The sequence below is a fragment of the Phaenicophaeus curvirostris genome, chromosome 6 (assembly GCF_032191515.1).
Source record: "Phaenicophaeus curvirostris isolate KB17595 chromosome 6, BPBGC_Pcur_1.0, whole genome shotgun sequence".
NCBI lineage: Eukaryota > Metazoa > Chordata > Aves > Cuculiformes > Cuculidae > Phaenicophaeus > Phaenicophaeus curvirostris.
Window position 1 is genome coordinate 1146366 of NC_091397.1, and position 25113 is coordinate 1171478.

The 25113-nt window shown below is 54.2% G+C and overlaps 1 protein-coding gene across 1 annotated transcript in view; it reads left to right on the plus strand.

Moving 5' to 3' along the window:
* Positions 1 to 23995, plus strand: part of CCDC12 (coiled-coil domain containing 12) — a 39409-nt gene extending 15414 nt beyond the window's left edge. Inside the window, exons 2-7 of the mRNA XM_069860061.1 lie at positions 6576 to 6646; positions 20852 to 20931; positions 22276 to 22337; positions 22437 to 22471; positions 22837 to 22913; positions 23179 to 23995. Of these exons, the coding sequence (XP_069716162.1) occupies positions 6576 to 6646; positions 20852 to 20931; positions 22276 to 22337; positions 22437 to 22471; positions 22837 to 22913; positions 23179 to 23258 (405 nt within the window). The 3' untranslated portion in view covers positions 23259 to 23995. The remainder of the gene's footprint in view (positions 1 to 6575; positions 6647 to 20851; positions 20932 to 22275; positions 22338 to 22436; positions 22472 to 22836; positions 22914 to 23178) is intronic.
* Positions 23996 to 25113: the final 1118 nt, after the last annotated feature.

A 25113-nucleotide genomic window follows, 5' to 3' on the forward strand; every position in this document is an offset into this window, starting at 1 on the left:
TCGCTATGTGCAGCTCCTGGAAAGGAGGTTGTGGTGAGGGGGGTGCTGGGCTCTTCTCCCAGGGGATGGGACAAGAGGAGAAACGACCTCAAGCTGCTCCAGGGCAGGTTCAGATTGGACATCAGGAAATATTTCTTCATGGAAAGGTCTCTCAGGCCCTGGCAGAGGCTGCCCGGGGAGGTGGTGGAGTCCCCATCCCTGGAGGGGTTTTAAAGACGCGTAGATGAGGTGCTCAGGCGTCTGGTTGAGTAGTGGACAGGTATGGTTGAACTTGGTGGTCTCAAAGATCTTTTCCAACCAACCTAACACGCTTTATTGCTCATGGAAACCTTGAGCTACGTGGTGACATTCCACGATTTAGCTGTTTGCGCTCTGGCAACGTTTCAAAAGAGCAGCGAGGTGGGAACAGGGCTGCACGGTGGTGCCGTGCCAGACTTCAAGGACGTCTGAGCTTAAATCTCAGCCAAGCGTGAAGGACAAAGTCCTGGTACGTGCCCCGCTCGAACCAAGGCACCGAAACTCCGTCCTCAGCTCGTAGCTGTCCTGACCGCCATGTGGGCTTTGGTGCAAAGAAACACCAAGGAAAATGGGGAAAGTAGCCACCAAGCCAGGTGAATGTTCATCATCTAAATGAAGGTGTCCACCTGTAGCGCAGAAAACCAGGCTACATGACCCAGGAGCTTCTCACTTGTCAGAGAGATGAGGAGAGGGTTGCTGGAAGGGCTGTTTTTGTTGCTTATTTGAACGTGGCCAGCAGGGTGATGGAGGGGATTCTGTCCATCTGCTCCTCCCTTGGGAGACCTCAGCTGGAGGGTTGGGGCCAGCTCTGGAATCCTCAGCAGGAGAAGGAGATGGAGCTGTTGGAATGGGGCCAGAGGAGGCTCCAAGGATGATGCGAGGGCTGGAGAACCTCCCGTCCGAGGACAGGCTGAGAGAGTTGGGGTTGTTCAGCCTGGAGAAGAGAAGGCTTTGAGGAGACCTTGGAGTGACCTTCCAGTACTTGAAAGGGGCTCTAAGAAAGCTGGGGAGGGGCTGTTCCCAAAGGCTTGTGGGGATGGGACGAGGGGCAATGGGGACAAACTGGAGAGGGGCAGAGTGAGACTGGACATGACGAAGAATTTCTTCACGATGAGGGTGGGGAGGCCCTGGAAGAGGTTGCCCAGAGAAGTTGTGGCTGCCCCATCCCTGGAGGTGTTGAAGGCCACGTTGTAGGGGGTTGGAAAGCCTGATCCAGTGGGAGGTGGATGATCTTGAAGGTCCTTCCATCCCAAACTGTTCTACGATGTTCTGCTTCTACTGCTTTGCCTTGCACGGGAGTTTGGAAGGCAGGGAGCAGGACTAGGAGCAGCTACAGCCTGGTTGGCAGAGAACAGCTAGACAGATCAAACTTGTTTTGCTCCAGCGTTGACCTCGTTTTAACTCCGCGAAAAGAGACAGTTACTTGTGCCAAAGAAGCACTTGACTGGTAACGTGACCATCCTTTAAGCATTGAGGGAAAGATAAGGAGAGGTTTAGTATTCTGGTTAATCCCTGCGGAAAAGAAGTCGGTGTTGGTTCCTGGGAAGAGGAGAAGCTCTTGGGTCATTTGGTTGACTCGTAGGGGTTGCCATGGGATGCAGAGTTGTGGTTGGGTTGCATTTAATAGGGGCACTCGGGGCCAGCTAAAGCCTGGGGGATGCAAAAAAGCTGCTCTGCTAAAGACGGGGAGGGATGGAAACCAGAGGTGGGATCATGGAATCATAGAATCGCTAGGTTGGAAAGGACCTTTTAGATCATCGAGTCCAACCATTCCTATCTGCCACTAAACCATGTCCCTCAGCACCTCATCCACCCGTCTTTTAAACGCCTCCAGGGATGGGGACTCCACCACCTCCCTGAGCAGCCTCTGTGGTTCTTGAGAACCTTTTCTGTGAAGTAGTTTTTCTTAATGTCCGATCTAAACTTCCTCTGATGTAGCTTCAGGCCATTCCCTCTTGTCCCATCACCCGTCACTTGGGAGAAGAGACCAACACCTGGTTCTTTACAACCTCCTACGATGTCGTTGGAGAGAGCCATGAGGTCTCCCCTCAGCCTCCTCTTCTCCAGGCTGAACAACCCCAGGTCCCTCAGCCACCTCTCCTCAACCTTGTTCTCCAGCCCCTTCCCCAGCTTGGTTGCTCTTGTCTGGACGTCCTCCAGGACCTCAAGGTCTTTCTTATAGTGATGGGTCCAAAATTGAACCCGAGAGTCGAGGTGTGGCCTCCCCAGCGCTGAGCACAAGGGCAGGGCTTTGTTTGCAGGAGGTTGGTGACCAGTTGTCACCTTGTGTTGGTGTCTCCACCAGGTCTTCGAGCTAATAATAAACACCTTGAAAAGAGGAATCGCTCGAGCGGAAGGGCAGAGGGGTTATTTTCGGCTCCCTTTGTGGCGTGAAGGTTTGAGATGTGAGAAAACGAACCGAAAAGTAGCGAGAGTTGACTTGTTGGTGCTCACCTGCGGGAAGAGGCCACCAGCAAGCGAGGAGAAGCTCATTCAAACGCTGAATGTAGGACAAACGCCGTTTTGGGAAGGAACGGTTCCTTTCCTGAGTTAAGAAATGAAAGTTGTGACACAACTGTGAAGAGAAATCCTTGAAGAGGACGATGAAGGAGCAGAGGGTTAAGGAGGCCAAATGGTGGGTGCTGCCCTTGGGGCACAACAACCCTGGGCAGCTCCAGCCTAGGAGAAGGCTGGCTGGAAAGGGCCTGGAGGAGAAGGACCTGGGGGGGTTGGTTGATAGTGGATGAACATGAGGCAGCGGTGGCCCAGGTGGCCAAGGAGGCCACCAGCATCCTGGCTTGGATCAGCCCTGGGGTGGCAGCAGGAGCAGGGAAGGGATTGTCCTCATGGACTCGGCGCTGGTGAGGCCACAGCTCGAATCCTGGGGTCAGTTTTGGGTCCCTCACTCCAAGAAAGACCTTGAGGGGCTGGAGAACGTCTGGAGAACGGAATGGAGCTGGGGAAGGGGCAGAACTAAGATGAAGAGACACGGCTGAGGGGCCTGGGGTTGTTTATTGTGGAGAAGAGGAGGCTGAGGGGAGACCTCATCACTCTCTGCAGCTCCTGGAAAGGAGGTTATGGTGAGGTTGCCAAGCCATGGACTTCATCTGGTGCCCGTGGAAGAGGAATGATCTCCATCTAAGGGGAAATAGAGATGCAGCTGCTGTGACCATTGACTCAGTCCTTTTTTTTTTTTGCTGAAATAATGGGAATTTCAGCTTTTTTGCATGGTGAGAAACCCCAGTGTTTTGGGTACGGACGCAGACGAGGGGTCTTCTTCAGAGCCTGGCTGGGTGATGCTTGTGGTGCATCCTGCTCCAACTCAAACACGTTGAGAAGTCCTTTGAGGCAGCTGCAGTTCCTATAGAATCATGGAATCACCAGGTTGGAAGAGACCCACCAGATCATGGAGTCCAACCATTCCCACCAATCACTAACCCGTGTCCCTCAGCACCTCGGCCACCCGGCCCTTAAACCCCTCCAGGGAAGGGGACTCAACCCCCTCCCTGGGCCGCCTCGGATAGGGACCAATCACCCTTTCTGGGAAAAATATGTATATTTAGAACCCCGTGGTGGCTCCCATCTCGAGCAAGTGGCTGTCTTCTTCTGCCTTGGCCTTTTTATTCAGCTCGCATGAGTTGGAGCGCTTGAAGGCAGCACCGGAAGCTCTCGTGGTGAGCTGTGGGTTGGGAACGTGTGCTGGGGGGGAGAAGACAATGCAGCCTGGCTGGAAATACAAGCAGAAAGCTCGTCAATAAAAGACGATGAGCGCTCCTCCTCTGCTGCATCCACCAAATATTCGTTTAGAACCTTCTGGTTTGGCGAGTCGGTGAGGAGCAATCTCTTTGCGGAGCTCTGAGCCTTCCTGACGCTGGTGGAGGTTGGTGGCCTCTTGGCCACTTGTCACCTCTGCTTTGTGGCTGGGGTTTTTTTTTCGTCATCGCTAACGAAATTGAAATCTTCTTCACGGAGCGTTTTGCAAGCTGGGGACCAGCTTTTTATTTCTCTCGCTGGGGGTGGGGCGGGGGCAGGGTGACTTCAGACATCCGTTTCAGACCTTGTTTGTGTTCCACTCGCGTGCTGATAGAATCGTAGAATCACCAGGTCGGAAAAGACCCGCTGGGTCATGGAGTCCAACCATTCCCATCAATCACTGACCCATGGGAGAAGAGCCCAGCTCCCTCCTCTCCACAACCTCCTCTCAGGGAGTTGGAGAGAGCAACGAGGTCTCCCCTCAGCCTCCTCTTCTCCAGGCTGAACAACTCCAGGTTCCTCACATGCTCCTCTTGTTCTCCAGCCCCTCCCCAGCTCCGTTGCTCTTCTCTGGACTCGCTCCAGAGCCTCAACATCCTTCTTGTGGTGGGGAGGGCCCGGCACTGACCCCAGGATTCGAGGAGCGGTCTCCCCAGAGGGAGAAGAACCTCCCTGGCCCTGCTGGCCACGCCGGCTCTGCTCCAAGCCAAGATGCCCTTGGCCTTCTTGGCCCCCTGGGCCCCTGCTGGCTCCTGTCCAACCAACCCCCCCAGGTCCTTCTCCTCCAGGCCCTTTCCAGCCAGCCTTCTCCTAGGCTGGAGCTGCCCAGGGTTCTTGTGCCCCAAGGGCAGGACCCGCCGTTTGGCCTCGTTAAATGATCTACCTGGTGGGTTCTGATTAGCAGTGGGTGATGGCAGGGAATGTAATTTAGAAGGCAAGAAGAGGTTGGAAGTGGTTACATGCACCATCTCTCCTCAACCTCCTTTCAAGCAGTTGGAGACAGCGAGGACCTCTCCCCTCAGCCTCCTTTTCTCCAGGCTAAACAGCTCCAGGTCCCTCAGCTGCTCCTCACAACCCTTGTTCTCCAGCCCCTTCCCCAGCTCTGTTCTCCAGACGTTCTCCAGCCCCTCAAGGTCCTTCTTGGAGTGAAGGACCCAAAATTAAATCCAGATTTGAGGTGCAACTTGGGTAACGCTCCTGCTGGAACCGGCCACTCTGAAGGAATGAAGACTTCATCTGCCGTCTGCTTGTGGTGCCACATTTTCCTTCTCGTTTGGAGGAGGATCAAGGAGTCAAAGCAGCAAAACAAGAGCTTCCATGGAAGTTGTTTGTTCCCTAGAACAAGAAACTCAGCGGAGTGAGGGTGGAGTGGGTGCTGCGAAGCGTTCAGCGGTGGAATGACACGAGTTAATCGGTGCAAGAAGCAAACAAACGCCTCTCCCACCCATTGTTGTTAACGTTCGCTCTTTCTCCCTGTCTGGGTAATTAACATAATTACTAATAAACGGTCAGGGCGATGCGGAGCTGAGTCTCTTTCCATCCTGCTGCAGAGAAATTGGATTCACGGTGCTGTGTGGTGTTTCTGGAGCTGAGATGATAACCCTTGGTTGTGCTTGGATCGTGGCTCGGTTTCTTGGTTTGGAACCTCTTCAAACATCTAACGTGATTAATTAGGAGAAAGAAGTGTGACTGCAGGACGAGGGAGGGGATTCTGCCCCTCTGCAATGTCCTCGTGAGACCCCACCTGGAATCCCGCGTCCGCTTTCGGAGTCCTCAGCACAGGAAGGGCACGGATCTGTTGGAGTGACTCCAGAGGAGGCCACGGAGATGATCCAAGGGCTGGAGCATCCTAATGTCTCATCTAAATCTTTCTCCTTCCAATTTAAAGCCGTTCCCCCTTGTCCCGTCACTCCAGGCCCTTGGAAAAAGGCCTTCCCCAGCTTTCCTGGAGCCCCTTTCAGTCCTGGAAGGAGACCTTAGAGCCTTCTCTTCTCCAGGCTGAACAACCCCAACTCTCTCATCATGTCCTCATAGCAGAGGTTCTCCAGCCCTCACATCATCTCCATGGCCTCCTCTGGACATGTTCCAACAGCTCCATCTCCATCTTCTGTTGAGGATTCCAGAACTGGACCCAGGACTCCAGGTTGGGTCTCACCAGCGCGGAGCAGAGGGGCAGAATCCCCTCCCTCCCTGCTGGCCACGCTGCTCTGGATGCAAACCAGGTCACGGTTGGTTTCTGGGCTGGGAGCACACGTTGCTGGCTCATGTTGATCTTCTCCCCCCCATCACCCCAAGTCCTCCTCCTCAGGGCTGCTCTCCATCATGTTTTCCCCATCCTGTATTGAAATTGTGGATTGCCCCACTCCAGGGGTAGGACCTTGCCCTTGGCCTTGTAGAACCTCATGAGGTTCTCCCAGCTCCACTTCTCCAGCCTGTCCAGGTCCCTCTGGCTGCCATCGCATCCTTCTGGTGTGACAGCTGCCCTGGTCATCTTGGTGTCACCTCCAATCTTGCTGAGGGTGCTCTCAATCCCTCTGTCTACATCATTGATGAAGATACTAAACCACGCTGGTCCCAGTATGGATTTACCTTGCCCGTTCTTACGTTTCTTTTTGAGTCCAAGCTGACTCCTCAAGGGAGAAAAAAGGAAAATAGCCTTAATTTCAAGGTGTTGTAATTTAAAAATAATCTCGGACTGCGTGTTTCTCTTTGCCCTGTGCCCTCTGGAAGGGTTTCTGGGCTCTTCTTTCCTCCTTGGTCTTTCCAGAGACGCCAAGAATTGACAGATCCACTTTTTCTTTCAGAATAAAGACGGCGGCGACCGTGAGAACAAGCAGTTCAGAGAAGATGATGAAGAGGAGCCCGTCAAGCACAAGTAATTATTTATTTATTCCCACTTGCCTCTCTTGTACTTCTCGCTCACGTGCGGCTAATTAGGATCTTTCCTTGGCTTCTAACAATCTGGTTTTATTTTTAGAGTCAATTTGATCTCGTGGTGTAAATGATCTGAGATGAGGAAGAGCCTGAGGCTGACTTGAAGTGTTTTGGGTGGTGGGGAGGGGAAGGTGGTGCCATCAAGAGCGTTTAGGCTCAGAGAGGTGGTGGCTGCCCCATCGCTGGAGGTGTTGAAGGCCACGTTGGATGGGGCTTAGAGCAACCTGATCAACAAAGCAAAGTGCTGGGTCCTGCACTTGGGACACAACAACCCCGAGCAGCTCCAGGCTTGGGGAAGAGCGGCTGGAAACTGCCTGGAGGAGAAGGACCTGGGGGGGTTGGTTGATAGTGGCTGACCATGAGGCAGCAGTGGCCCAGGTGGCCAAGAAGGCCACCAGCATCTTGGCTTGGATCAGCCCTGGGGTGGCAGCAGGAGCAGGGAAGGGATTGTCCCCATGGACTCGGTGCTGATGAGGCCACAGCTCGATTCCTGGGGTCAGTTCTGGGTCCCTCACTCCAAGAAAGACCTTGAGGGGCTGGAGAACGTCTGGAGAAGGGAACGGAGCTGGGGAGGGGCTGGAGAACAAGGGTTGTGAGGAGCAGCTGAGGGACCTGGGGCTGTTGATCCTGGAGAAGAGCAGGCTGAAGGGAGACCTCATCCTTGTCTCCAACTGCCTAAAAGGAGGTTGTGGTGAGGTGGGTGCTGGGCTCTTCTCCCAAGTGGCAGGTGATGAGAGGAAATGACTTCAAGTTTCTCCAGGGCAGGTTCAGATTGGACATCAGGGAAAATTTCTTCACTGGAAGCATTCTCAAGCCCTGGAAGAGGTTGCCTAGGGTGGTGGTGGAGCCCCCATCCCTGGAGATGTCTAAAAGCCGGGCAGATGAGGTGCTCAGGGATCTGGTTCAGTAGTGCGCAGGTCCGGTTGGACTCGATGATCTCAAAGATCTTTTCCAACCCAGGGATTCTAAGATTCTATGATTCTTTTTTTCCATGCCTGGAGCTCTGCAGGGATCACGTGGTTCTTCAACTGCAGCCACCGCTGTTCTCTCTTCTCACCGGAAAATGTGAGCACAAAGCTCTCCGAGGGAGGGTGTCACACCTGGCAGGACCAGATGACTCTGCAGTTGGTTTCCTGCTGGTAAAAACACCGTCAGGTCTCCTTTGGACACAAAGGGGGGTGAAAATTGCTTTGAAGATACGGGACGTGACCTTTTCTTGTTGCTCTACTGGCTAGAAACCTCCTCTGTGGGAGGTGAGCGTGAGAGTTGCTGCTGCTGAGTGTGGTTTCATCTGAGACAACTAAATCCTGCTTCTTGGGGTGAAGGTGGAGAAAACAGCCAGCTCCAAGTGGTGTCCCCAGGGCTCAGCGCTGGGTCCAGCCCTGCTCAGGGTCTTCATCAACGACCTGGATGGAGGCATCGAGGGCCCCCTGAGCAAGTTTGGGGGTGACACTGAGCTGGGTGGGAGCTGGATCTGCTGGAGGGTCAGGAGGCTCCAAAGGGACCTGAACAGGCTGGATCCATGGGCTGAGAGCAACGGGCTGAGGTTCCACCAGGAACTTGGGGCACAAGAACCCTGGGCAGCTCCAGCCTAGGAGAAGGCTGGCTGGAAAGGGCCTGGAGGAGAAGGACCTGGGGGGGTTGGTTGGACAGGAGCCAGCAGGGGCCCAGGGGGCCAAGAAGACCAAGGGCATCTTGGCTTGGAGCAGAGCCGGCGTGGCCAGCAGGGCCAGGGAGGTTCTTCTCCCTCTGGATTTGATGCTGGTGAGGCCACAGCTGGAATCCTGGGGTCAGTTCTGGGTCCCTCACTCCAAGAAAGACCTTGAGGGGCTGGAGAACGTCTGGAGAAGGGAGCAGAGCTGGGGAAGGGGCTGGAGAACAAGGGTTAGGAGGAGCGGCTGAGAGAGCTGGGGGGGTTCAGCCTGGAGAAGAGGAGGCTGAGGGGAGACCTCATTGCTCTCTGCAACTCCCTGAGAGGAGGTTGTGGAGAGGAGGGAGCTGGGCTCTTCTCCCAGGGGACAGGGGACAGGACGAGAGGGAATGGCCTCAAGCTCCACCAGGGGAGGCTCAGGTTGGACATCAGGATGAATTTCTTCTTGGAAAGGGTGCTTGGTCCCTGTCGGAGGCTGCCCAGGGAGGGGGTTGAGTCCCCTTCCCTGGAGGGGTTTCAGGGCCGGGTGGCCGAGGTGCTGAGGGACACGGGTCAGTGATTGATGGGGATGGTTGGACTCCATGATCCAGTGGGTCTTTTCCAACCTGGTGATTCTGTGATTCTCTGGTTCTATGATTCTATGAAAACACGTCCCTTCTTGAGAAGAGCCTTCTTGGATTTAGGTGTGGGAGTGGTTCTTGAGAACCATCACAAAGCTGACCCATCTTTGGAGGCGCCGTGGCTGGCTGTCATTCTGGAAGAGGCCTGAGGTCTGGGCTGGGGCTGAAACAGGAGCTCCAGATCTTGGAAGTGATGGTGAATAATGAATGAGCAGCTCTCGCTTTCCAGCCCTGTCACTCGATACGCTGCGTGGGGAGTTGCTGCTGCACGTGGTGGCCCTCTGAGGAGGAGCATCCAGCCTGGGCTGTCTTGAGCTGGCGTGCACTCCTGCTCCCAAACCAGAATTCTCCATCACTCCACTAAATCTCTGAAAAAAACCTCATTTTTTTCCTCCTCCAACTGACTTTCAGGCTGGGATTTACTTCTTTTCGACCCCTGTGGAGCAACCCAGAGGGTAGCAGAGGTGACGCGGTTTCTTTGGTGGCAAATCACTTTTTCCACGCGTGCTTGTTTGTGAGTTCTCATCTTAGGGCAGGTTCAGCAAAAAGCCTTCTCCTGCCTGCGGGTGATGCCCTCAAAGCTCCGCTGAGCTTATTTACATGGAGAGGACAAAGGTGTTGGGTGAGAGTTCCTGCCTCCAGCCGGCTCTGTGCTGATCTGTGAAACCCAGAATCCTAGAACCATCGGATGGGTTGGGTTGGAAGGGACCTCAAAGCCCAGCCAGTCCCAACCCCCATGGGCTGGGGCACCTCCCACTGGATCAGGTTGCTCCAAGCCCCATCCAACGTGGCCTTCAACACCTCCAGGGATGGGGCAGCCACAGCTTCTCTGGGCAACCTGGGCCAGGGCCTCCCCACCCTCATCATGAAGAATTTCTTCCTGATGCCTAATCTATATCTTCCCCCTTCCAATTTAAAGCCGTTCCCTCTTGTCCCATCACTCCAGACCCTTGGAAAAAGGCCTTCCCCAGCTTTCCTGGAGGTCTTTTCAGTACCTGAAGCTTCTCCAAGGTCTCCTCAGATCCTTCTCGTCTCCAGGCTGAACAAGCCCAACTTTCTCAACCTGTCCTCAGAGCAGAGGTTCTCCAGCCCTCAGATTACCTTTGTGGCTTCCTCTGGACCTGTTCCAACAGCTCCATCTCCTTCTTCTGTTGAGGATTCCAGAACTGGACCCAGGACTCCAGGTTGGGTCTCACCAGAGCGGAGCAGAGGGGCAGAATCCCCTCCCTCCCTGCTGGCCGCGCTGCTTTGGATGCAAACCAGGTCATGGTTGGTTTCTGGGCTGGGAGCACATGTTGCTGGCTCATGTTGATCTTCTCACCCCCATCACCCCAAGTCCTTCTCCTCAGGGCTGCTCTCCATCATGTTCTTCCCCATCCTGTACTGAATCTGCAGATTGCCCCACTCCAGGCGCAGGATCTTGCCCTTGGCCTTGTAGAACCTCATGATGTTCTCCCAGCTCCACTTCTCCAGCCTGTCCAGGTCCCTCTGCATGACATCCCATCCTTCTGGTGAGACAACCTCACCACTCAGCTTGGTGTCATCTGCAAACTTGCAGAGGTTGCCCTCAATCTCGCTGTCGGTGTCATCAATGAAAACATGAACCCGCGCTAGTCCCAATATGGACCCCTGATTGCCCCAACCCAAGTGTAGGACCTTGCTCTTGGCCTTGTCGAACCTCATGAGGTCACAGCTCTTCTTCTGAAATAGGTGGGAGCGACGCCTGTGGGGAGGCAGCTTTTGGGGCGGAGAGTTTGCTCTCCAGGTTGATTTTCCTGCTGCTCTTTGTCGGCCCTTCCAACCACAGCAGGTTTTGTCAGGATCCAACCATCGCTTTGCAAGGCAAACGAGAGCAAGTTCTGCTCTGCAGGAAGCGTTTGGATCACAAAGGAGGCTGAGATGCTTCTTAGCTTTCGCTTCTTGTGTGGAAGGTCCTTTTTTTTTGGTCTGGATGTGTGTTTTTAACGTGGAGCTGAGCCGAAGAACTTGATTTTGCCGTAGATTTTTTAATTCCCAGTCGCGTTGCTGAGCGTTCTGAGCCCTTGGAAGAAGGAGCTGTTGTGCACTCATGGACCCTTGGGTGGGGGCAAAAGGTAACTGAGGTCATAGAACCGTAGAGGAGAATCATAGGATAGTTTGGGTTGGAAGGAACCTTAAAGATCATCCAGTTCCAACCCCCCTGCCATGGGCAGGGACACCTCCCACTGGATCAGGTTGCTCAAGGTCCATCCAACGTGGCCTTCAACGCCTCCAGGGATGGGGCAGCCACAGCTTCTCTGGGCAACCTGTTCCAGCTTCTCCCCACCCTCATGGTGAAGAAATTCCTTCTTATGTCCAGTCTAACTCTGCCCCTCTCCAGTTTATCCCCATTGCCCCTCGTCCCATCCCCACAAGCCTTTGGGAACAGTCCCTCCCCAGCTTTCCTGGAGCCCCTTTCAAGTACTGGAAGGTCACTCCAAGGTCTCCTCGGAGCCTTCTCTTCTCCTGAACATCCCAACTCTCTCAGCCTGTCCTCGGACGGGAGGTTCTCCAGCCCTCGCATCATCCTTGGAGCCTCCTCTGGCCCCGTTCCAACAGCTCCATCTCCTTCTCCTGCTGAGGATTCCAGAGCTGGCCCCAACCCTCCAGCTGAGGTCTCCCCGAGAGGAGCAGAGGGGACAATCCCCTCCCTCACCCTGCTGCCCACGCTGCTTTAGAATCATAGAATCACTAGGTTGGAAAGGACCCATCCTTATAGCCTCCTCTGGCCCCGTTCCAACGCTTCCATATCTTCCATACGTTGAAGATTCCAACGTAAGGAAGATATGAACCACCTCGTGCTGCCTTTCCTCCTGTTTTCTCGCTGCCTCGGTGACGACACGCTTTTTGGCAGCTTCCTGTGGGTTTTTTCAGTGCCTCAAACCTCCCCACCCCCTCTTTTATTTGTTCTTTTTGTTTTCCTGCTCCTGCTTTTTATCTTTCGTGCTGCAGGAACAAGCGCTGACGAAGGCGTCTGCCAACCCCCTGATGGACTCGGTGCATTTTTCGGCTCGCGCTTATCTCCGATCGGAGCCCTCCGAGGGGGTTTCGGTGTCGTTGCAAAGAGCTCTGGGTTTGTTTTGGTTGCTTCTGCTCGTTGTGCTTCACCCACTGACCGGGAAACACCTCCCGCTCGGGATCCGCCTCCGCGAGGAACAGGGTGTGGGTTGACTTTGGCCCTTCCACCCCGATCCCCTGGAGAAAAGAAACAATCATTTTAGGGCTCAAGGAGCTGCGAGGCGAGTGCTAGGTCAAGGCGTAGCTGGTTGGAGAACTTGGCTTTGCCACCTCAGAGGGAGAAGCGAGGGGTCGAGCGTTGAGGTTGGCTGCGATTCTGCAAGCGGAGGTCATCACGGGTGTAAAAAGCGGAAATGAGAATTCAAGGTAGGGCTTGGAGAGGATGGGGAAGGAAAGAGAATTAGAGAACGGTTTGGGTTGGAAGGGACCTCAAAACCCAGCCAGTTCCAACCCCCTGCCGTGAACAGGGACATCTCCTATGAGATGAGGTTGCTCCAAGCCCCATCCGACGTGGCCTTCAACACCTCCAGGGATGGGGCAGCCGCCACTTCTCTGGACAACCTGTTCCAGGGCCTCCTCACCCTCCCAGGAGAACATTTCTTCCAAATATCTCATCTCAATCTCCCCTCTTTCACCCTCAAACCATTCTCCTCATCGTGTCCCTGCCCTCCCTGATCAAGAGCCCCTCCCCAGCTTTCTTGGAGCCCCTTTCTGGGCTGGAAGCTGCTCTAAGATCTCCCCGGAGCCTTCTCTTCTCCAGGCTGAAGAACCCCAACTCTCTCAGCCTGTCCTTGGAGCGGAGGTGCTCCAGCCCTCAAATCATCTTCGTGGCCTCCTCTGGACTCAACCCAACAATAAATAGCTTCAACTTAACTAGAAATGAGCTTCAGCGAGCTGCTGTTGATCAGCTGCTGGTGCCTCGATACCGAGTCATCCTTGAAAATTCCAGCTGGGAGCTGTGCCCACTGCCAGGAGATGAATTTCTGGGAGGAGCTGGGGGGAGGCAGGGCTTGGGAAATGCCGTTTCTTCTCTCACCCTGGGAAAAATGTCATGGGGTAGGTCAAAACTGCCTTTTTTGCCCCTCTGCCCCACTCTTGTGAGGCCCCACCTGGAGTCCTGGGTCCAGCTCTGGAATCCTCAACAGAAGAAGGAGATGGAGCTGTTGGAACGGGTTCAGAGGAGGCTACAGAGATGATGTGAGGGCTGGAGAACCTCCCATATGAGGACAGGCTGAGAGAGTTGGGGTTGTTCAGCCTGGAGAAGGCTCCAGGGAGACCTTAGAGCAGCTTCCAGGACTGAAAGGGGCTCCAGGAAAGCTGAGGATGCACTTTTTCCAAGAGCCTGGAGTGATGGGACAAGGGGGAAGGGCTTTAAATTGGAAGGGGAAGATTTAGATGAGACATTAGGAAGAAATTCTTCACAATGAAGATGGGGAGGTCCTGGCTTAGGTTGCCCAGAGAAGCTGTGGCTGCCCCATCACCGGAGGTGTCCAAGGCCAGGTTGGGTGGAGCTTGGAGCAACCTGATCCAGCGACTGCAACTTGAGTGTCACTCATGTCCTCCTGGAAGGTGCTCAGCTGCCTCGTAGAGCAGCGTGTGAGGCCAGACGGCCTCGTGGAACCTGCCTGCTTTTGAAGAACTTCTCCTGCAGCCCTCCTCCTGCAGCACCTGGAGATGCGTCTCTCCCCCAAGAAGCTCATCCTGAGGAACCAGCTGCCTCAACAAGTTTTGGGGGCTCGTGGTGTAATAGGGGCGGTTGTTTTTCTGGCATTCCTCGAGTGCTTTCTGGCAGCCTCTCAGGGAGGACGATGTGCTCCAACACGCTCAACTATGTGAGCAGGAGCAGCTTGAACCGAGCGAAGAGCGATTTCTCCTCGAAGGGTGGGTGATGATGGGTCTCTGCCTCTGCTTGTTCCTTTTCTGCCTTGGGCAAGGAATCCGGGATTGACAACGACTTTGTCCACTTGATCAAACAGCAGCTCTGGACCTCGCGCTAGAGGTGTCTCCATCCTACTGCAAGAGGGTGTGAGGAGAACCTTAACATTGAGGTCCCGGAGTGTGTCCGGAGAAGAGCAACAAAGCTGTAGAAAGATCTGGAGACCAAGTGTTATGAGGAGCAGCTAAGGGACCTGAGGTTGTTTAGCCTGGAGAAAATTGAGGAGAGACCACGTCACCATCTCCAACTGCTAGAAAGGAGGTTGGAGCGAGATGGGTGGTGTTCTCTTCTCCTAAGTGGTAGGACAACAGGGAACGGCCTCAAGTTTCACCGGGGGAGTTTCAGATTGGACATCAGGAAAAATTTCTTCACCGAAAGGGTTCTCAGACAGTGGCAGAGACTGCTGAGGGAGGTGGTGGAGTCCCCATCCCAAGAGGGGTTTAAAAGCTGGACAGTTGAGGTGCTCAGGGATCTGGTTTAGTGGTGGACAGGTCTCGTTGGGCTTGATGATCTCAAAGGTCTTTTCCAACCAAACAATTGTATGGTTCTGTAATTTTATGATTCCGTGAGTTGTGTGGAGCATGACCTGAAAGTCATTTCTTGGTTTCTAAGCTGGGTAGGAGAGCGAAGTGAAAAAAAAACGGGGTTGTGAAATTGAGGGGCTTGTTTAAGCTGAAAGAGGGGGAGAATGAGATGAGATCTTGGGAAGAAATGTTCTCCTGGGAGGGTGGGGAGGCCCTGGAACAGGTTGCCCAGAGAAGCCGTGGCTGCCCCATCGCTGGAGGTGTTGAAGGCCACATCGGATGGAGCTTGGAGCAACCTGATCCAGCGGGAGGTGTCCCTGCCCATGGTCAGGGGTTGGAACTGGATGATCTTCGAGGTCCCTTCCAACCCAAATCATTCTGTGAAGTCTCACAGTGCCCCCAGAGGGTGATGATGATGTTGAGTTCCCTCAGCACCCATGGGTGATCTTGCAGCAGTGCTAGGTGGCTTTGCAGAGAAGTGCCTCAGGTCGGTGAAGAAGGAACAAGAATCCAAGCCTGAAATCTTTGCCCTGATGCTTTTCATCTGGTTCTTTCCGCGGGGTCTGCAGATGACGAGAAAGAATCAACTTGTTGGGCTGTTAAAGTCACCAAACAGTGATTTTTCCCGGGCGCAAAACCAGAGGAGCTGCAGAAAAAGCTCGAAAATTACTTCTTCTGCTCTGTGGTTTGCAACTGGAAACAGAAACAGGAAGAGGCACTTTGAGGAGAAGTGTTTGCTGCCACCGAAGAGCATCTCAGTGCTGCCCCAGGGGACACCTTCACCGCACGGCCCTGCAAGCACCTACTCCTTTCAGGTTCTTCAGTAGCTTGGCCAGAACCCAGATGGGCTCCCACCAACTTGGGCCTCAAACCTCTTGGGTTGAACCCTAGAACGGTTCGGGTTGGAAGGCACCTCAAAGATCATCCAGTCCAATCCCCCTGCCACGCTCTACACCTTCTACTGGATCAGGCTACTCATCCAACCTGACCTTGAAGACCTCCAGGGATGGGGCAGCCACAGCTTCTCTGGGCAACCTGTGTCGGGGTCCGTGTTGATGCAGAAGGCTCCTGCTTTGCTGTCCTTGGCTGCCTGGGTGCCTTGTCCCTGCTCCTTCAAAGCTTCTTGGAGCACATGATAGAGCAGAGGAGGGTCCACCAAGCCACCTCTCCTTCAAGGATTTGAGACCTCCCTCCTGCACTTTCTTGATATGTTCGAGCTTGGCTTCGCAGGGCCACCAGTGGACTTTGGAGATGCAGAGAAATGAAATTCTTGCACTGGTTCCTCTTTAAAGGGCGACGTGGAAGTGGTTGCTCAGGACACTTGGTTTCAAGCAAGTCGGAGTGGCTGTTGTGAACGTGGAAAACTGAAAAACGGGGGCTCTGGAGGAGCTTGGGGAGGTCAGAGGGCAGCAAATTCTCAAACCGCTTGATGTTTCTTTAGGGCTTTGGAAAAGAAGTTGCCTGAGATGGCTGAGGTAGAGTTGAGAACACCCAGGACTTCCCTAAACTGCTTCTAAAGAATGGAGAGGCTCTACCATGGTACTTCAAAAACAGTTTTGTGGTATCTGGATGTTTGAAACCACTTTGTCTTGATGAAGCAGTGGAGGAAGCATCAATTTTTTTCTAGGTTCAACGGGTGCCAAGAGCTGGCGCTGAGGAGCACAAGAGACATTTAAGTAGACCGGCGTGAAGGGCTCTAAACTCATGGAGACCAAGAGGTGAGGAGCTGAGGAAGGCACCCACCTCTGATCCTGGACAGAGCAAGCAGGGTCTGCAGGTCACAGAATCATAGAATCATAGAATGGTTTGGGTTGGAAGGGACCTTAAAGATCATCCAGTTCCACCCCACTGCCATGGGCAGGGACACCTCCCACTGGACCAAGTTGCTCAAAGCTCCATCCAACCTGGCCTTGAAAACCTCCAAGGATGGAGCATCCACCACTTCTCTGGGCTTCTGTGGGCACATGCTGCTGGGGCTTCTGCTGGGGTCTGTCCTGCTGAGGTCTGCTTGCCTCTTGCGCCTCCAGAAGCGCTAAGACAGCTGTATCGAGATGTCCTCACCTGCTTTCCCGAGCCCTTGTTCTCAGAGATGTAAGCAGAGGAAGATGCTCCTGAAGCCACCTAGTCGGTGCAGTTCCAAGTGATGGTTTTGGGGAGCAGGGGTTCTCCAACATCTGAAGCAATTGCTCAAACAAGTTTCTTAGCAAACCCGTTCCCTGTGCTCTAAGGACATCAGAATGCGGACACCCCACCAGAAAGCTTAGAGAGACCTGTTCATCAACTGAAGAAAGAGTGTTTGCTCCGTAAAGCCCTTGGGGCTGGAGGACTGAAGCCAAAAAGGTTCTTGTAGACAGCTTGGAGTGTCCTGTGTTTCGCATCAAGATAAGCTCGTTGCATTCTGCGCATACCCGGCATGCCGGGCCCTTCCCAACCCGCCTGCTTCTAAGAGAAGGAGACATCTCCTCTCCTACTCCAAGGAGGAGCTTGGGGCCAAGAGGGAACAGATTTGAGACATTCCTAACCCTGATTCCTGGCCCAGAGAAGCTTTTAGGAGCTACTGGGAAGCTGGGTCTGTCACTTCCCTCTGTAACGGCGGCAGATGCCCAAATCCTTGTGAGGTCCTAGGAGCTTCCAGCACACGTCCATACCCACTACCAGCCGTGAGGCCACCTCCATCCTTAGCAACCCTGGCTCATATGGGCTGGGAAACAGTGTAGAAGGTGCTCCAAGGCGCAGGAGAGGGTCTTCTGGGCTTGCCTCATCCATCAATTAGAGGGGCTACAGGAAAGCTGGGGAGGGGCTCTGGATCAGGGCGTGCAGAGATTGGACAACGGGGAGCAGTTTGAAGCTGGAAGAGGGGAGATCAAGCTGAGATCTTAAGAAGAAATGTTTTCCTGTGAAGGTGGGGAGGCCCTGGCCCAGATCGCCAAGAGAAATGGTGGCTGCCCCATCCCTGGAGGTGTTGAAGGCCACGTTGGATGGAGCTTGGAGCCTGTGAACCAGTGGGAGGTGTCCCTGCCCATGGAAGGGCGTTGGAACTAGATGGGCTTTGAGATCTCTTTGAGATCTCTTCCAGCTGGGCCCCTCCCCACCAGAAGGATGTTGAGGCTCTGGAGCGAGTCCAGAGAAGAGCAACGAAGCTGGGGAGGGGCTGGAGAACAAGGGTTAGGAGGAGCGGCTGAGAGAGCTGGGGGGGTTCAGCCTGGAGAAGAGGAGGCTGAGGGGAGACCTCATTGCTCTCTGCAACTCCCTGAGAGGAGGTTGTGGAGAGGAGGGAGCTGGGCTCTTCTCCCAAGGGACAGGGGACAGGACGAGAGGGAATGGCCTCAAGCTCCACCAGGGGAGGGTCAGGCTGGACAGCAGGAGAAGATTTATCATGGAAAGGGTGATTGGTCCCTGTCCGAGGCTGCCCAGGGAGGGGGTTGAGTCCCCTTCCCTGGAGGGTTTAAGGGCCGGGTGGCCGAGGTGCTGAGGGACATGGGTTAGTGATTGATGGGGATGGTTGGACTCGATGATCTGATGGGTCTCTTCCAACCTGGTGATTCTCTGATTCTAGGATTCAACCCAACCCATTCCATGGTTGTAAGAATCCACGAATCTAAGAAGGTGCTTATAAAACTGGAGCATGAGCTAGATCCCACCATAAAGCCGAGTGGTTCAAACCCAGATGTTGTCTGGATGCTCCTTCCCGATGAGCGCTGAGCACTCCTGTTTGTGCTGGAGCATCTCCTTGATGTCCCTTCTGCCCATAATGGCTTGAAGGCTCCTCTGTGCCTGTTCTGTGGAGCACGTTGTGAGCTCCACGTTGGTTTTGGTTTTGTGGGACCTCAGATAGTTCATCGCCTGTAGAGCGTGCTGGGCGTGGTAGAGGAACTGCTGGCACATGAACTTTATTTAACCCTCTCCTGTGGAAGACCAGGAACCTCCTCTAAACACAGATATTCTTAACCCTTGCCTTGCCTTCGAGTTACTTGGGGTCACACCTCTCTGCTGCTTTTCTCTCTGCCTTTATCGACCTACTCGTCTACAGAAAACGAATCAGAGAAGCATGGAAGGGCTTGGATCAGAAGGGCCTTCAAAGCCCATCCAGTTCCAACCCACCTGCCATGGGCAGGGACACTTCCCACTGGGTCAGGTTGCTCCAAGCATCTTCTCCAAGATGAACAACCCCAACTCTCTCAGCATGTTCTCATAGCAGACGTGCTCCAGCCCTCAGGTCATCTCCATGGCCTCCTCTGGACCCGTTCCAACAGTTCCGTGTCCTTCTCGTGCTGGAGATTCCAGAACTGGACCCAGGGCTTCAGGTTGGGTCTCACCAGAGCGGAGCAGAGGGGCAGAATCCCCTCCCTCGTCCTGCTGGCTGCGCTGCTTTGGATGCAGCCCAGGAGGAGACAAGAATGGTTGGACTCGATGATCCCGTGGGTCTCTTCCAACCTGGTGATTCTATGATTCTAAGTCTTCTTCTCGTGGTGGGGCTGATGCTTGGTGAAATCCCAGCAGCCGGTTCCTCAGGAGCATCGAGAATTCCCGGAGGCAGCTGCGAGAGCTGCACTCGCCTTACACAGTTAATTAAAGGGATTAATTCTTGTTTGTTTTCTCCTGGACCTCGTGCCTGAGTTTGATAAGGATCTGAAAGCCCTAGTGTAGGGGGAGGTCTTCTGGATACACCTTCACAACCCTTCTCCTCTTCACCTCCACTGCTTCTCCTTCTGCTAGACCCATGCCACCCAAACTATTCTATGATTCTATGAGCAGTGGGGTTGAGGGCACCCAAGCAAGGTGATGCCACCAAGCTTTGTGGTGTGGTCGAGACACTACAGGCAAGGGATGTCATCTAGTGGGACCTGGACAGGCTGAGAGGTTGGGCTGGGAGAACCTCATGAGGTTCTACAAGGCCAAGGGCAAGGTCCTACCCCTGGGTTGAGGCAATCCACAATTTCAATACAGGATGGGGAAGAACATGATGGAGAGCAGCCCTGAGGAGAAGCACTTGGGGTGATGGGGGTGAGAAGCTCAACATGAACCAGCAATGGGACCTCCCAGCCCAGAAACCAACCGTGTCCCTACACTCCATGATCAAGAGTCCCTCCCCAGCTTTCCTGGAGCCCTTTTCAGTCCTGGAAGCTGCTCTAAGGTCTCCCAGGAGCCTTCTCTTCTTCAGACTGAACAACCCCAACTCTCAGCCCGTCATGACTGGGGTTGTCTCATGGTTGTCCATTTGAGGCTCAAATTATTTGGGAGAGATGTAAGAAGAGCATCTGGATAGGAGGGAGACGTGTGCGCTGGGGACAGGGCGGGCTGCTGACTCTTGAGCTTTCCTGGAAGGAGATGACAGGATGGGTGAACTTCTGGGTGTTATCTAGGTGTGACCATCCCTGTCACTGCCAGCTCCACCACCCATTTATTCAGGAAACTAAATTTACTTCTGTTATTTACCTGGTTTGTAGCACTTCCAGAAGCATCTCTGATGACTGGAGAGCCACCTTGAACCCTTAATTCCCTGTCCTTCCTGTGTGCCCTCCTAGGACCACGGCATTTATGTGATTGTGGATTCCTTCTGGTGTTTCCAACCTGAGACCATCGCTGGGTTGAGACCTAAAAGAGAGCTGGGCTGATGTTCAGAGCTTTGCGTGGCAGGTTGGGTCCATGACTGTCTGCTTGGCTTGCCAAGACGTTGCCTTTATCCCACGATCATAGAATCATAAAATCGTTCAGGTTGAAAAAGACCTCAAAGATGATCAAAGTCCAACCAACAGCACAACCCCATGTGCCTGCTGAACCATGTCCCAAAGTGCCACGGCCACACGCTGTTTGAACCCCTCCAGGGATGGAGACTCCACCACTGCCCTGGGCACCTTCTGCCAGGGCTTCACCACTCTTTCAGTAGTGAGTTTTTTCCTAATATCCTGACCTCATGCAACTTGAGGTCATCTCCTCTCATCCTATCGCTTGTTCCTTGGGAGAAGAGCCCAGCACCCACCTCACCACAACCTCCTTTCAGGGAGTTGGAGAGAGCCATGAGGTCTCCCCTCAGCCTCCTCTTCTCCAGGCTAACCAGCCCCAGGTCCATCAGCTGCTCCTCACAACCCTTGTTCTCCAGCCCCTTCCCCAGCTCCGTTCCCTTCTCCAGACGTTCTCCAGCCCCTCAAGGTCTTTCTTGGAGTGAGGGACCCAAAACTGACCCCAGGATTCGAGCTGTGGCCTCACCAGCACCACGTCCAGGGGGACAATCCCTTCCCTGCTCCTGCTGGCCACCCCAGGGCTGATCCAAGCCAAGATGGTTTTGGCCACCTGGGCCACTGCTGGCTCCTGGTCAGCCCATGGTCCAGGGTGGCATGGACGTGCCTCACTGCTCTGTGTTCTTCTCTTTCCTCCCCAGGGAGCTCAAACTGCGGAACTACGACCCCGAAGATGAGGAGCTGAAGAAGAGGAAGGTGCCCCAGGCCAAGCCGGCCGCAGGTGGGTGCAGGTGGGAGCACGGGAGGTGAAAGAAGGGAGCATGAAAGCAGAACCTCACCAAGGTGATGCTGGTGCCTCGGGTGAGGGAAGCAGCTCTTGGGGTTAAGAGGGCAAATAAAACAGCCCAGGTCCCTGCATCCAACCACCGATCTCCAAAACACATTGCTTAGACCTTTCCTTCTCCCAAACCAGGTGGCTTGGAAACCTCCTGCTGGCTCCATCCCAAGGTGGAAAGCCCACTAGACATGTTCTGCTTGTAACTTGCTGATGTGAGGGTGGTGGAGGGTGTCTGCAGCCCTGGAGGGTCTGAGCAGCTCTGGTGGGACCATCAGAGCTCTCCTACTGCTTCTAGGAGACCGTGATGCTGGTGGTCCCCGTTGCTTCATCATCCCCGCTCGCCTGTAGGGACTACTCACCTCGTGTTGCAGAAGTAGGTTGTGTGTCTGAGCATGGAGTCCAGCTCCAAACCAAAGGGTTGGTCCTCAGAGGAGCTGAGCTCTCGCTGGAGGATTCTCAAGGAGATTCAGGGAGACCTAGCGATGGGGATAAACTGGAGAGGGGCAGATTTAGACTAGACATTAGGAAGAATTTCTCCACCGTGAGAGTGGTGAGACACTGGAACAGGTTGCCCAAGGAAATTGTGGCTGCCCCATCCCTGGAGGTGTTGAAGGCCACGTTGGATGGAGCTTGGAGCAACCTGATCCAGTGGGAGGTGTCCCTGCCCATGGCAGGAGGTTGGAACTGGATGATCTTTAAGATCCCTTCCAACCCAACCCATTCTATGATTCCATGACATCTGCTTGTTGGAGCAGGATTCACCCCTCAGGGTTGTCCTCCCTGGTGCCCACCCCGCTCCTTACAGAGACACCCGAGTTGAAGGATGGAGACCTCTTTTCCTTGGATTCTTTGCCATTATCCCCAGTATCCGCATGACTTCACATAAGATCAGGGCTGGAGTTGGATTCCTTCAAGGTGTCTTAAGCGGTGGCCAGGGGAACGTGTCACTGCGAGTCAAATCCCGGTTAAACACCCTCCCAGTCTCACAAAAAGAGGACTTGGACCCAGCAGACCTCTTGCTGCTCTTGCTCTTTGTGGTGTTAAATGATTGTTGGGTTTGCAGAGTTTTCAGATGGTTTTTAGGAGCCTCCAGAAGTGTTTGGATTGTGGAGGGTGGTGGGTACCCCCGTGTACTCGCTCATACCACGTTCTTAAGGCTAAGATGTTCAAAAGAGCTTTTGGAGAAGCTTTTACGAGCCAAGCCCAGAGCTCTGGTGGGTTTCCCTGTGTCCCTTTGGTGTCCTGTGCTGCACCCTGTGCTGATGCTTGTCCTGTTCCCCCATCTAGTGGAAGATAAGGTGAAGGAGCAGCTGGAGGCCGCCAAGCCGGAGCCCATCATCGACGAGGTGGTACGTATATTCCGAGCTGCTCCCTGCCAGGTGCACCTTTCCGTGTCCAGGCTTGGACCTTGCCTGCAGCTCTCACTGGTGTCTCCTCTTCCTCCCTAGGATCTTGCAAACTTGGCCCCCAGGAAGCCAGACTGGTGAGTGTCCTGCTCCTGGGAGAGGGCTGTTGGCATCAGGGATGGGTCACCGTCACCTTGAGGTTGTCCATTTTGGGGTTAAAAGTGCTGGAAACGGGAAACTCAGCTCTGCTCTTAAGGGAGACCCAAGGGATGGGGTTGTCCTCCCTCTTCCTGCTTACACCAAGACCCCGTTGATCCCTTTGGGGTGCTTGTCACCGTGGTGGACTCAGTGACAGGAGAGGCTCTGGACATTGGGTTGGTCTGCCCCATGGTCCTCATAGGAGAGAGGAGTTTCCCTTCCACCGGGAAAGGTGAACGTGGCTCCTGTGTTCACATCTCTCTGGGGTGAGGAGTTCTTCTGACCTTCTCCCTCTCCTTCCCAGGGATTTGAAGCGAGACGTAGCCAAGAAGCTGGAGAAGCTGGAGAAGAGGACGCAGAGAGCCATCGCCGAGTTGATCCGTGCGTTATGGTGCTGCAGGGATGGCTTGTGGGGTCACCGGTTGTCCCCGAGGGGTTGATACCTTGCGTTTGGGCCAGGGAGGGACTGGAAGAGCTTGATCCCCTTCCCAAAATGATCTTTGAAGCTGTTGGGGCCAAGTAGCTTCTCCAGGGTGGCACAAACGCTTGGCTGGAGCAGCAGGGAGGGGTGGGTTGTGGGCTTGGAGGCTGCCGTTCAAGTCTAGGTTCTTGGAATCTCTAAGCCCCTGCTGTTTCTTGCTTGCAGGAGAGCGGTTGAAAGGGCAGGAGGAGGAACTGGCATCTGCTGTTGGGTCAGCAAAGCAGGAGGGAAGCGACTCCGAGTGAGGAGGTCCATCTGGCAGCCTTGGATGGGCTCTGCGGTTCTGCCTCTCGCCAGCACCACCGATCCCGTTGCTCTCAGGTAGAGGAACCTCACCGGGACGTGCCGCTCACCAACACGTTCCCAGAACCTCATGAACCTCACCACGCACGAGGGAGAGGAGCAGATCCACAGAGCCCTGGTGGCCTCACTCACACTGGCTCTTGAGGAGCACTTCACACGTAGCTTTTGAGGACCATCAGCTTTTGAGGGCTGATGGGAGCAGGACAGACACCCACGTTGGCTTGAACCTAGACTCAGAGCAAGGAAGACGTGGCAGAAGGGCTGGTGGCAGAGAAGGTAAATTCAGGCTAAGTCTCCTCTCTGGCCGGGTGAGCAAGAAGATGCCCACAGAGCTCTTGGAGAAGCACAACCACTTCCCAAGGAGCAACGCTTGGAAACGCCTTTTCCAAAGTGCTTCTTTCTGCAGAAGAGCTGGTGGAACCGCCGCATGATGAGCGACAAGGTCTCTTGCTTTGGAGAGCTGTGAGTAGAGAACATCCATAGTCAGACCCAGCATGTGCAGAATAACTGCTGCGTGGCTCAGTTCTGCGTCCAGTTGAGGTCAACTTGGGCTTTGTTCTGCTCCTTGAAGTTTCCAGACCTTCCAGGCTGTGCAGTGCTACGACTCCTCTGTTTTAGAATTGACACAATTTGTTGTTGAAAGATCTTTTCATAATAAAACAGTCCTGCAACAGAAGAACTTCTTACTTGTTGTGCAGAGGGATGGGTGGAGGAAGCTCAATTCATCTTCTTGATGTCTCTGTGGACTTCAGGCTCCCGTTTGCTGGTCCCTGTCTCCTTTCCTTCCCTGGGATGGAGAGTAGCAGGCCTCGGTTCCTGTCAGTTTGAGGTGGCTGAGCTGTAGGAGGTGCAGGGGACAGCCTGGGGTTGGAGCCATCCCCGTGGAACTGGAAAAAGAACCTCGAATCCTGGGGTCAGTTTTGGGACCCTCACTCCAAGAAGAATAATGAGCTGGAGAAGGTCTGGAGAAGGGAGTGGAGCTGGGGAAGGAGCTGGAGAACAAGGGTTGTGAGGAGCAGCTGAGGGACCTGGGGCTGAAAAAGAGGAGGCTGAGGGGAGACCTCATGGCTCTCTGCAGCTCCTGGAAAGGAGGTTGTGTTGAGGTGGGTGCTGGGCTCTTCTCCCAAGGGACAGGGGACAGGACGAGAGGGAATGGCCTCAAGCTCCACCAGGGGAGGCTCAGGCTGGACATTAGGAAAAAATATTTCCTGGAAAGGGTGATTGGTCCCGGTCGGAGGCTGCCCAGGGAGGGGGTTGAGTCCCCTTCCCTGGAGGGGTTTAAGGGCCGGGTGGCCGAGGTGCTGAGGGCCATGGGTCAGTGATTGATGGGAATGGTTGGACTCAATGATCTGATGGGTCTCTTCCAACCTGGTGATTCTGTGATTCTAGGATTCCGTGGGATCCTGAATCCTCTGTGCTGATTTGGAAGTGGTTTTGTCGCATACGGCTTTGACTCTGGTGCTTCCAGCAGAGTTTCCCTCTGATAAAAATATCAGTTCCTGTTAACACACGCATCCTGCTGCTTTTAAAAGCCTGTTGAGAAGCTCCTCTGCTCTGAGGACAGGCTGAGGGAGTTGGGGTTGTTCAGCCTGGAGAAGAGAAGGCTCTGAGGAGACCTTAGAGCAGCTTTCAGGACTGAAAGGGGCTCCAGGAAAGCTGGGGAGGGGCTTTTCCCAAGGTTCAGGAGTGATGGGACGAGGAGAACGGCTTTAAATTGGAAGGAGAAGATTTAGATGAAACATTAGGAAGAAACTCTTCACGATGAGGGAACAGTTTCCCCAGAGCAGTGGTGGCTGC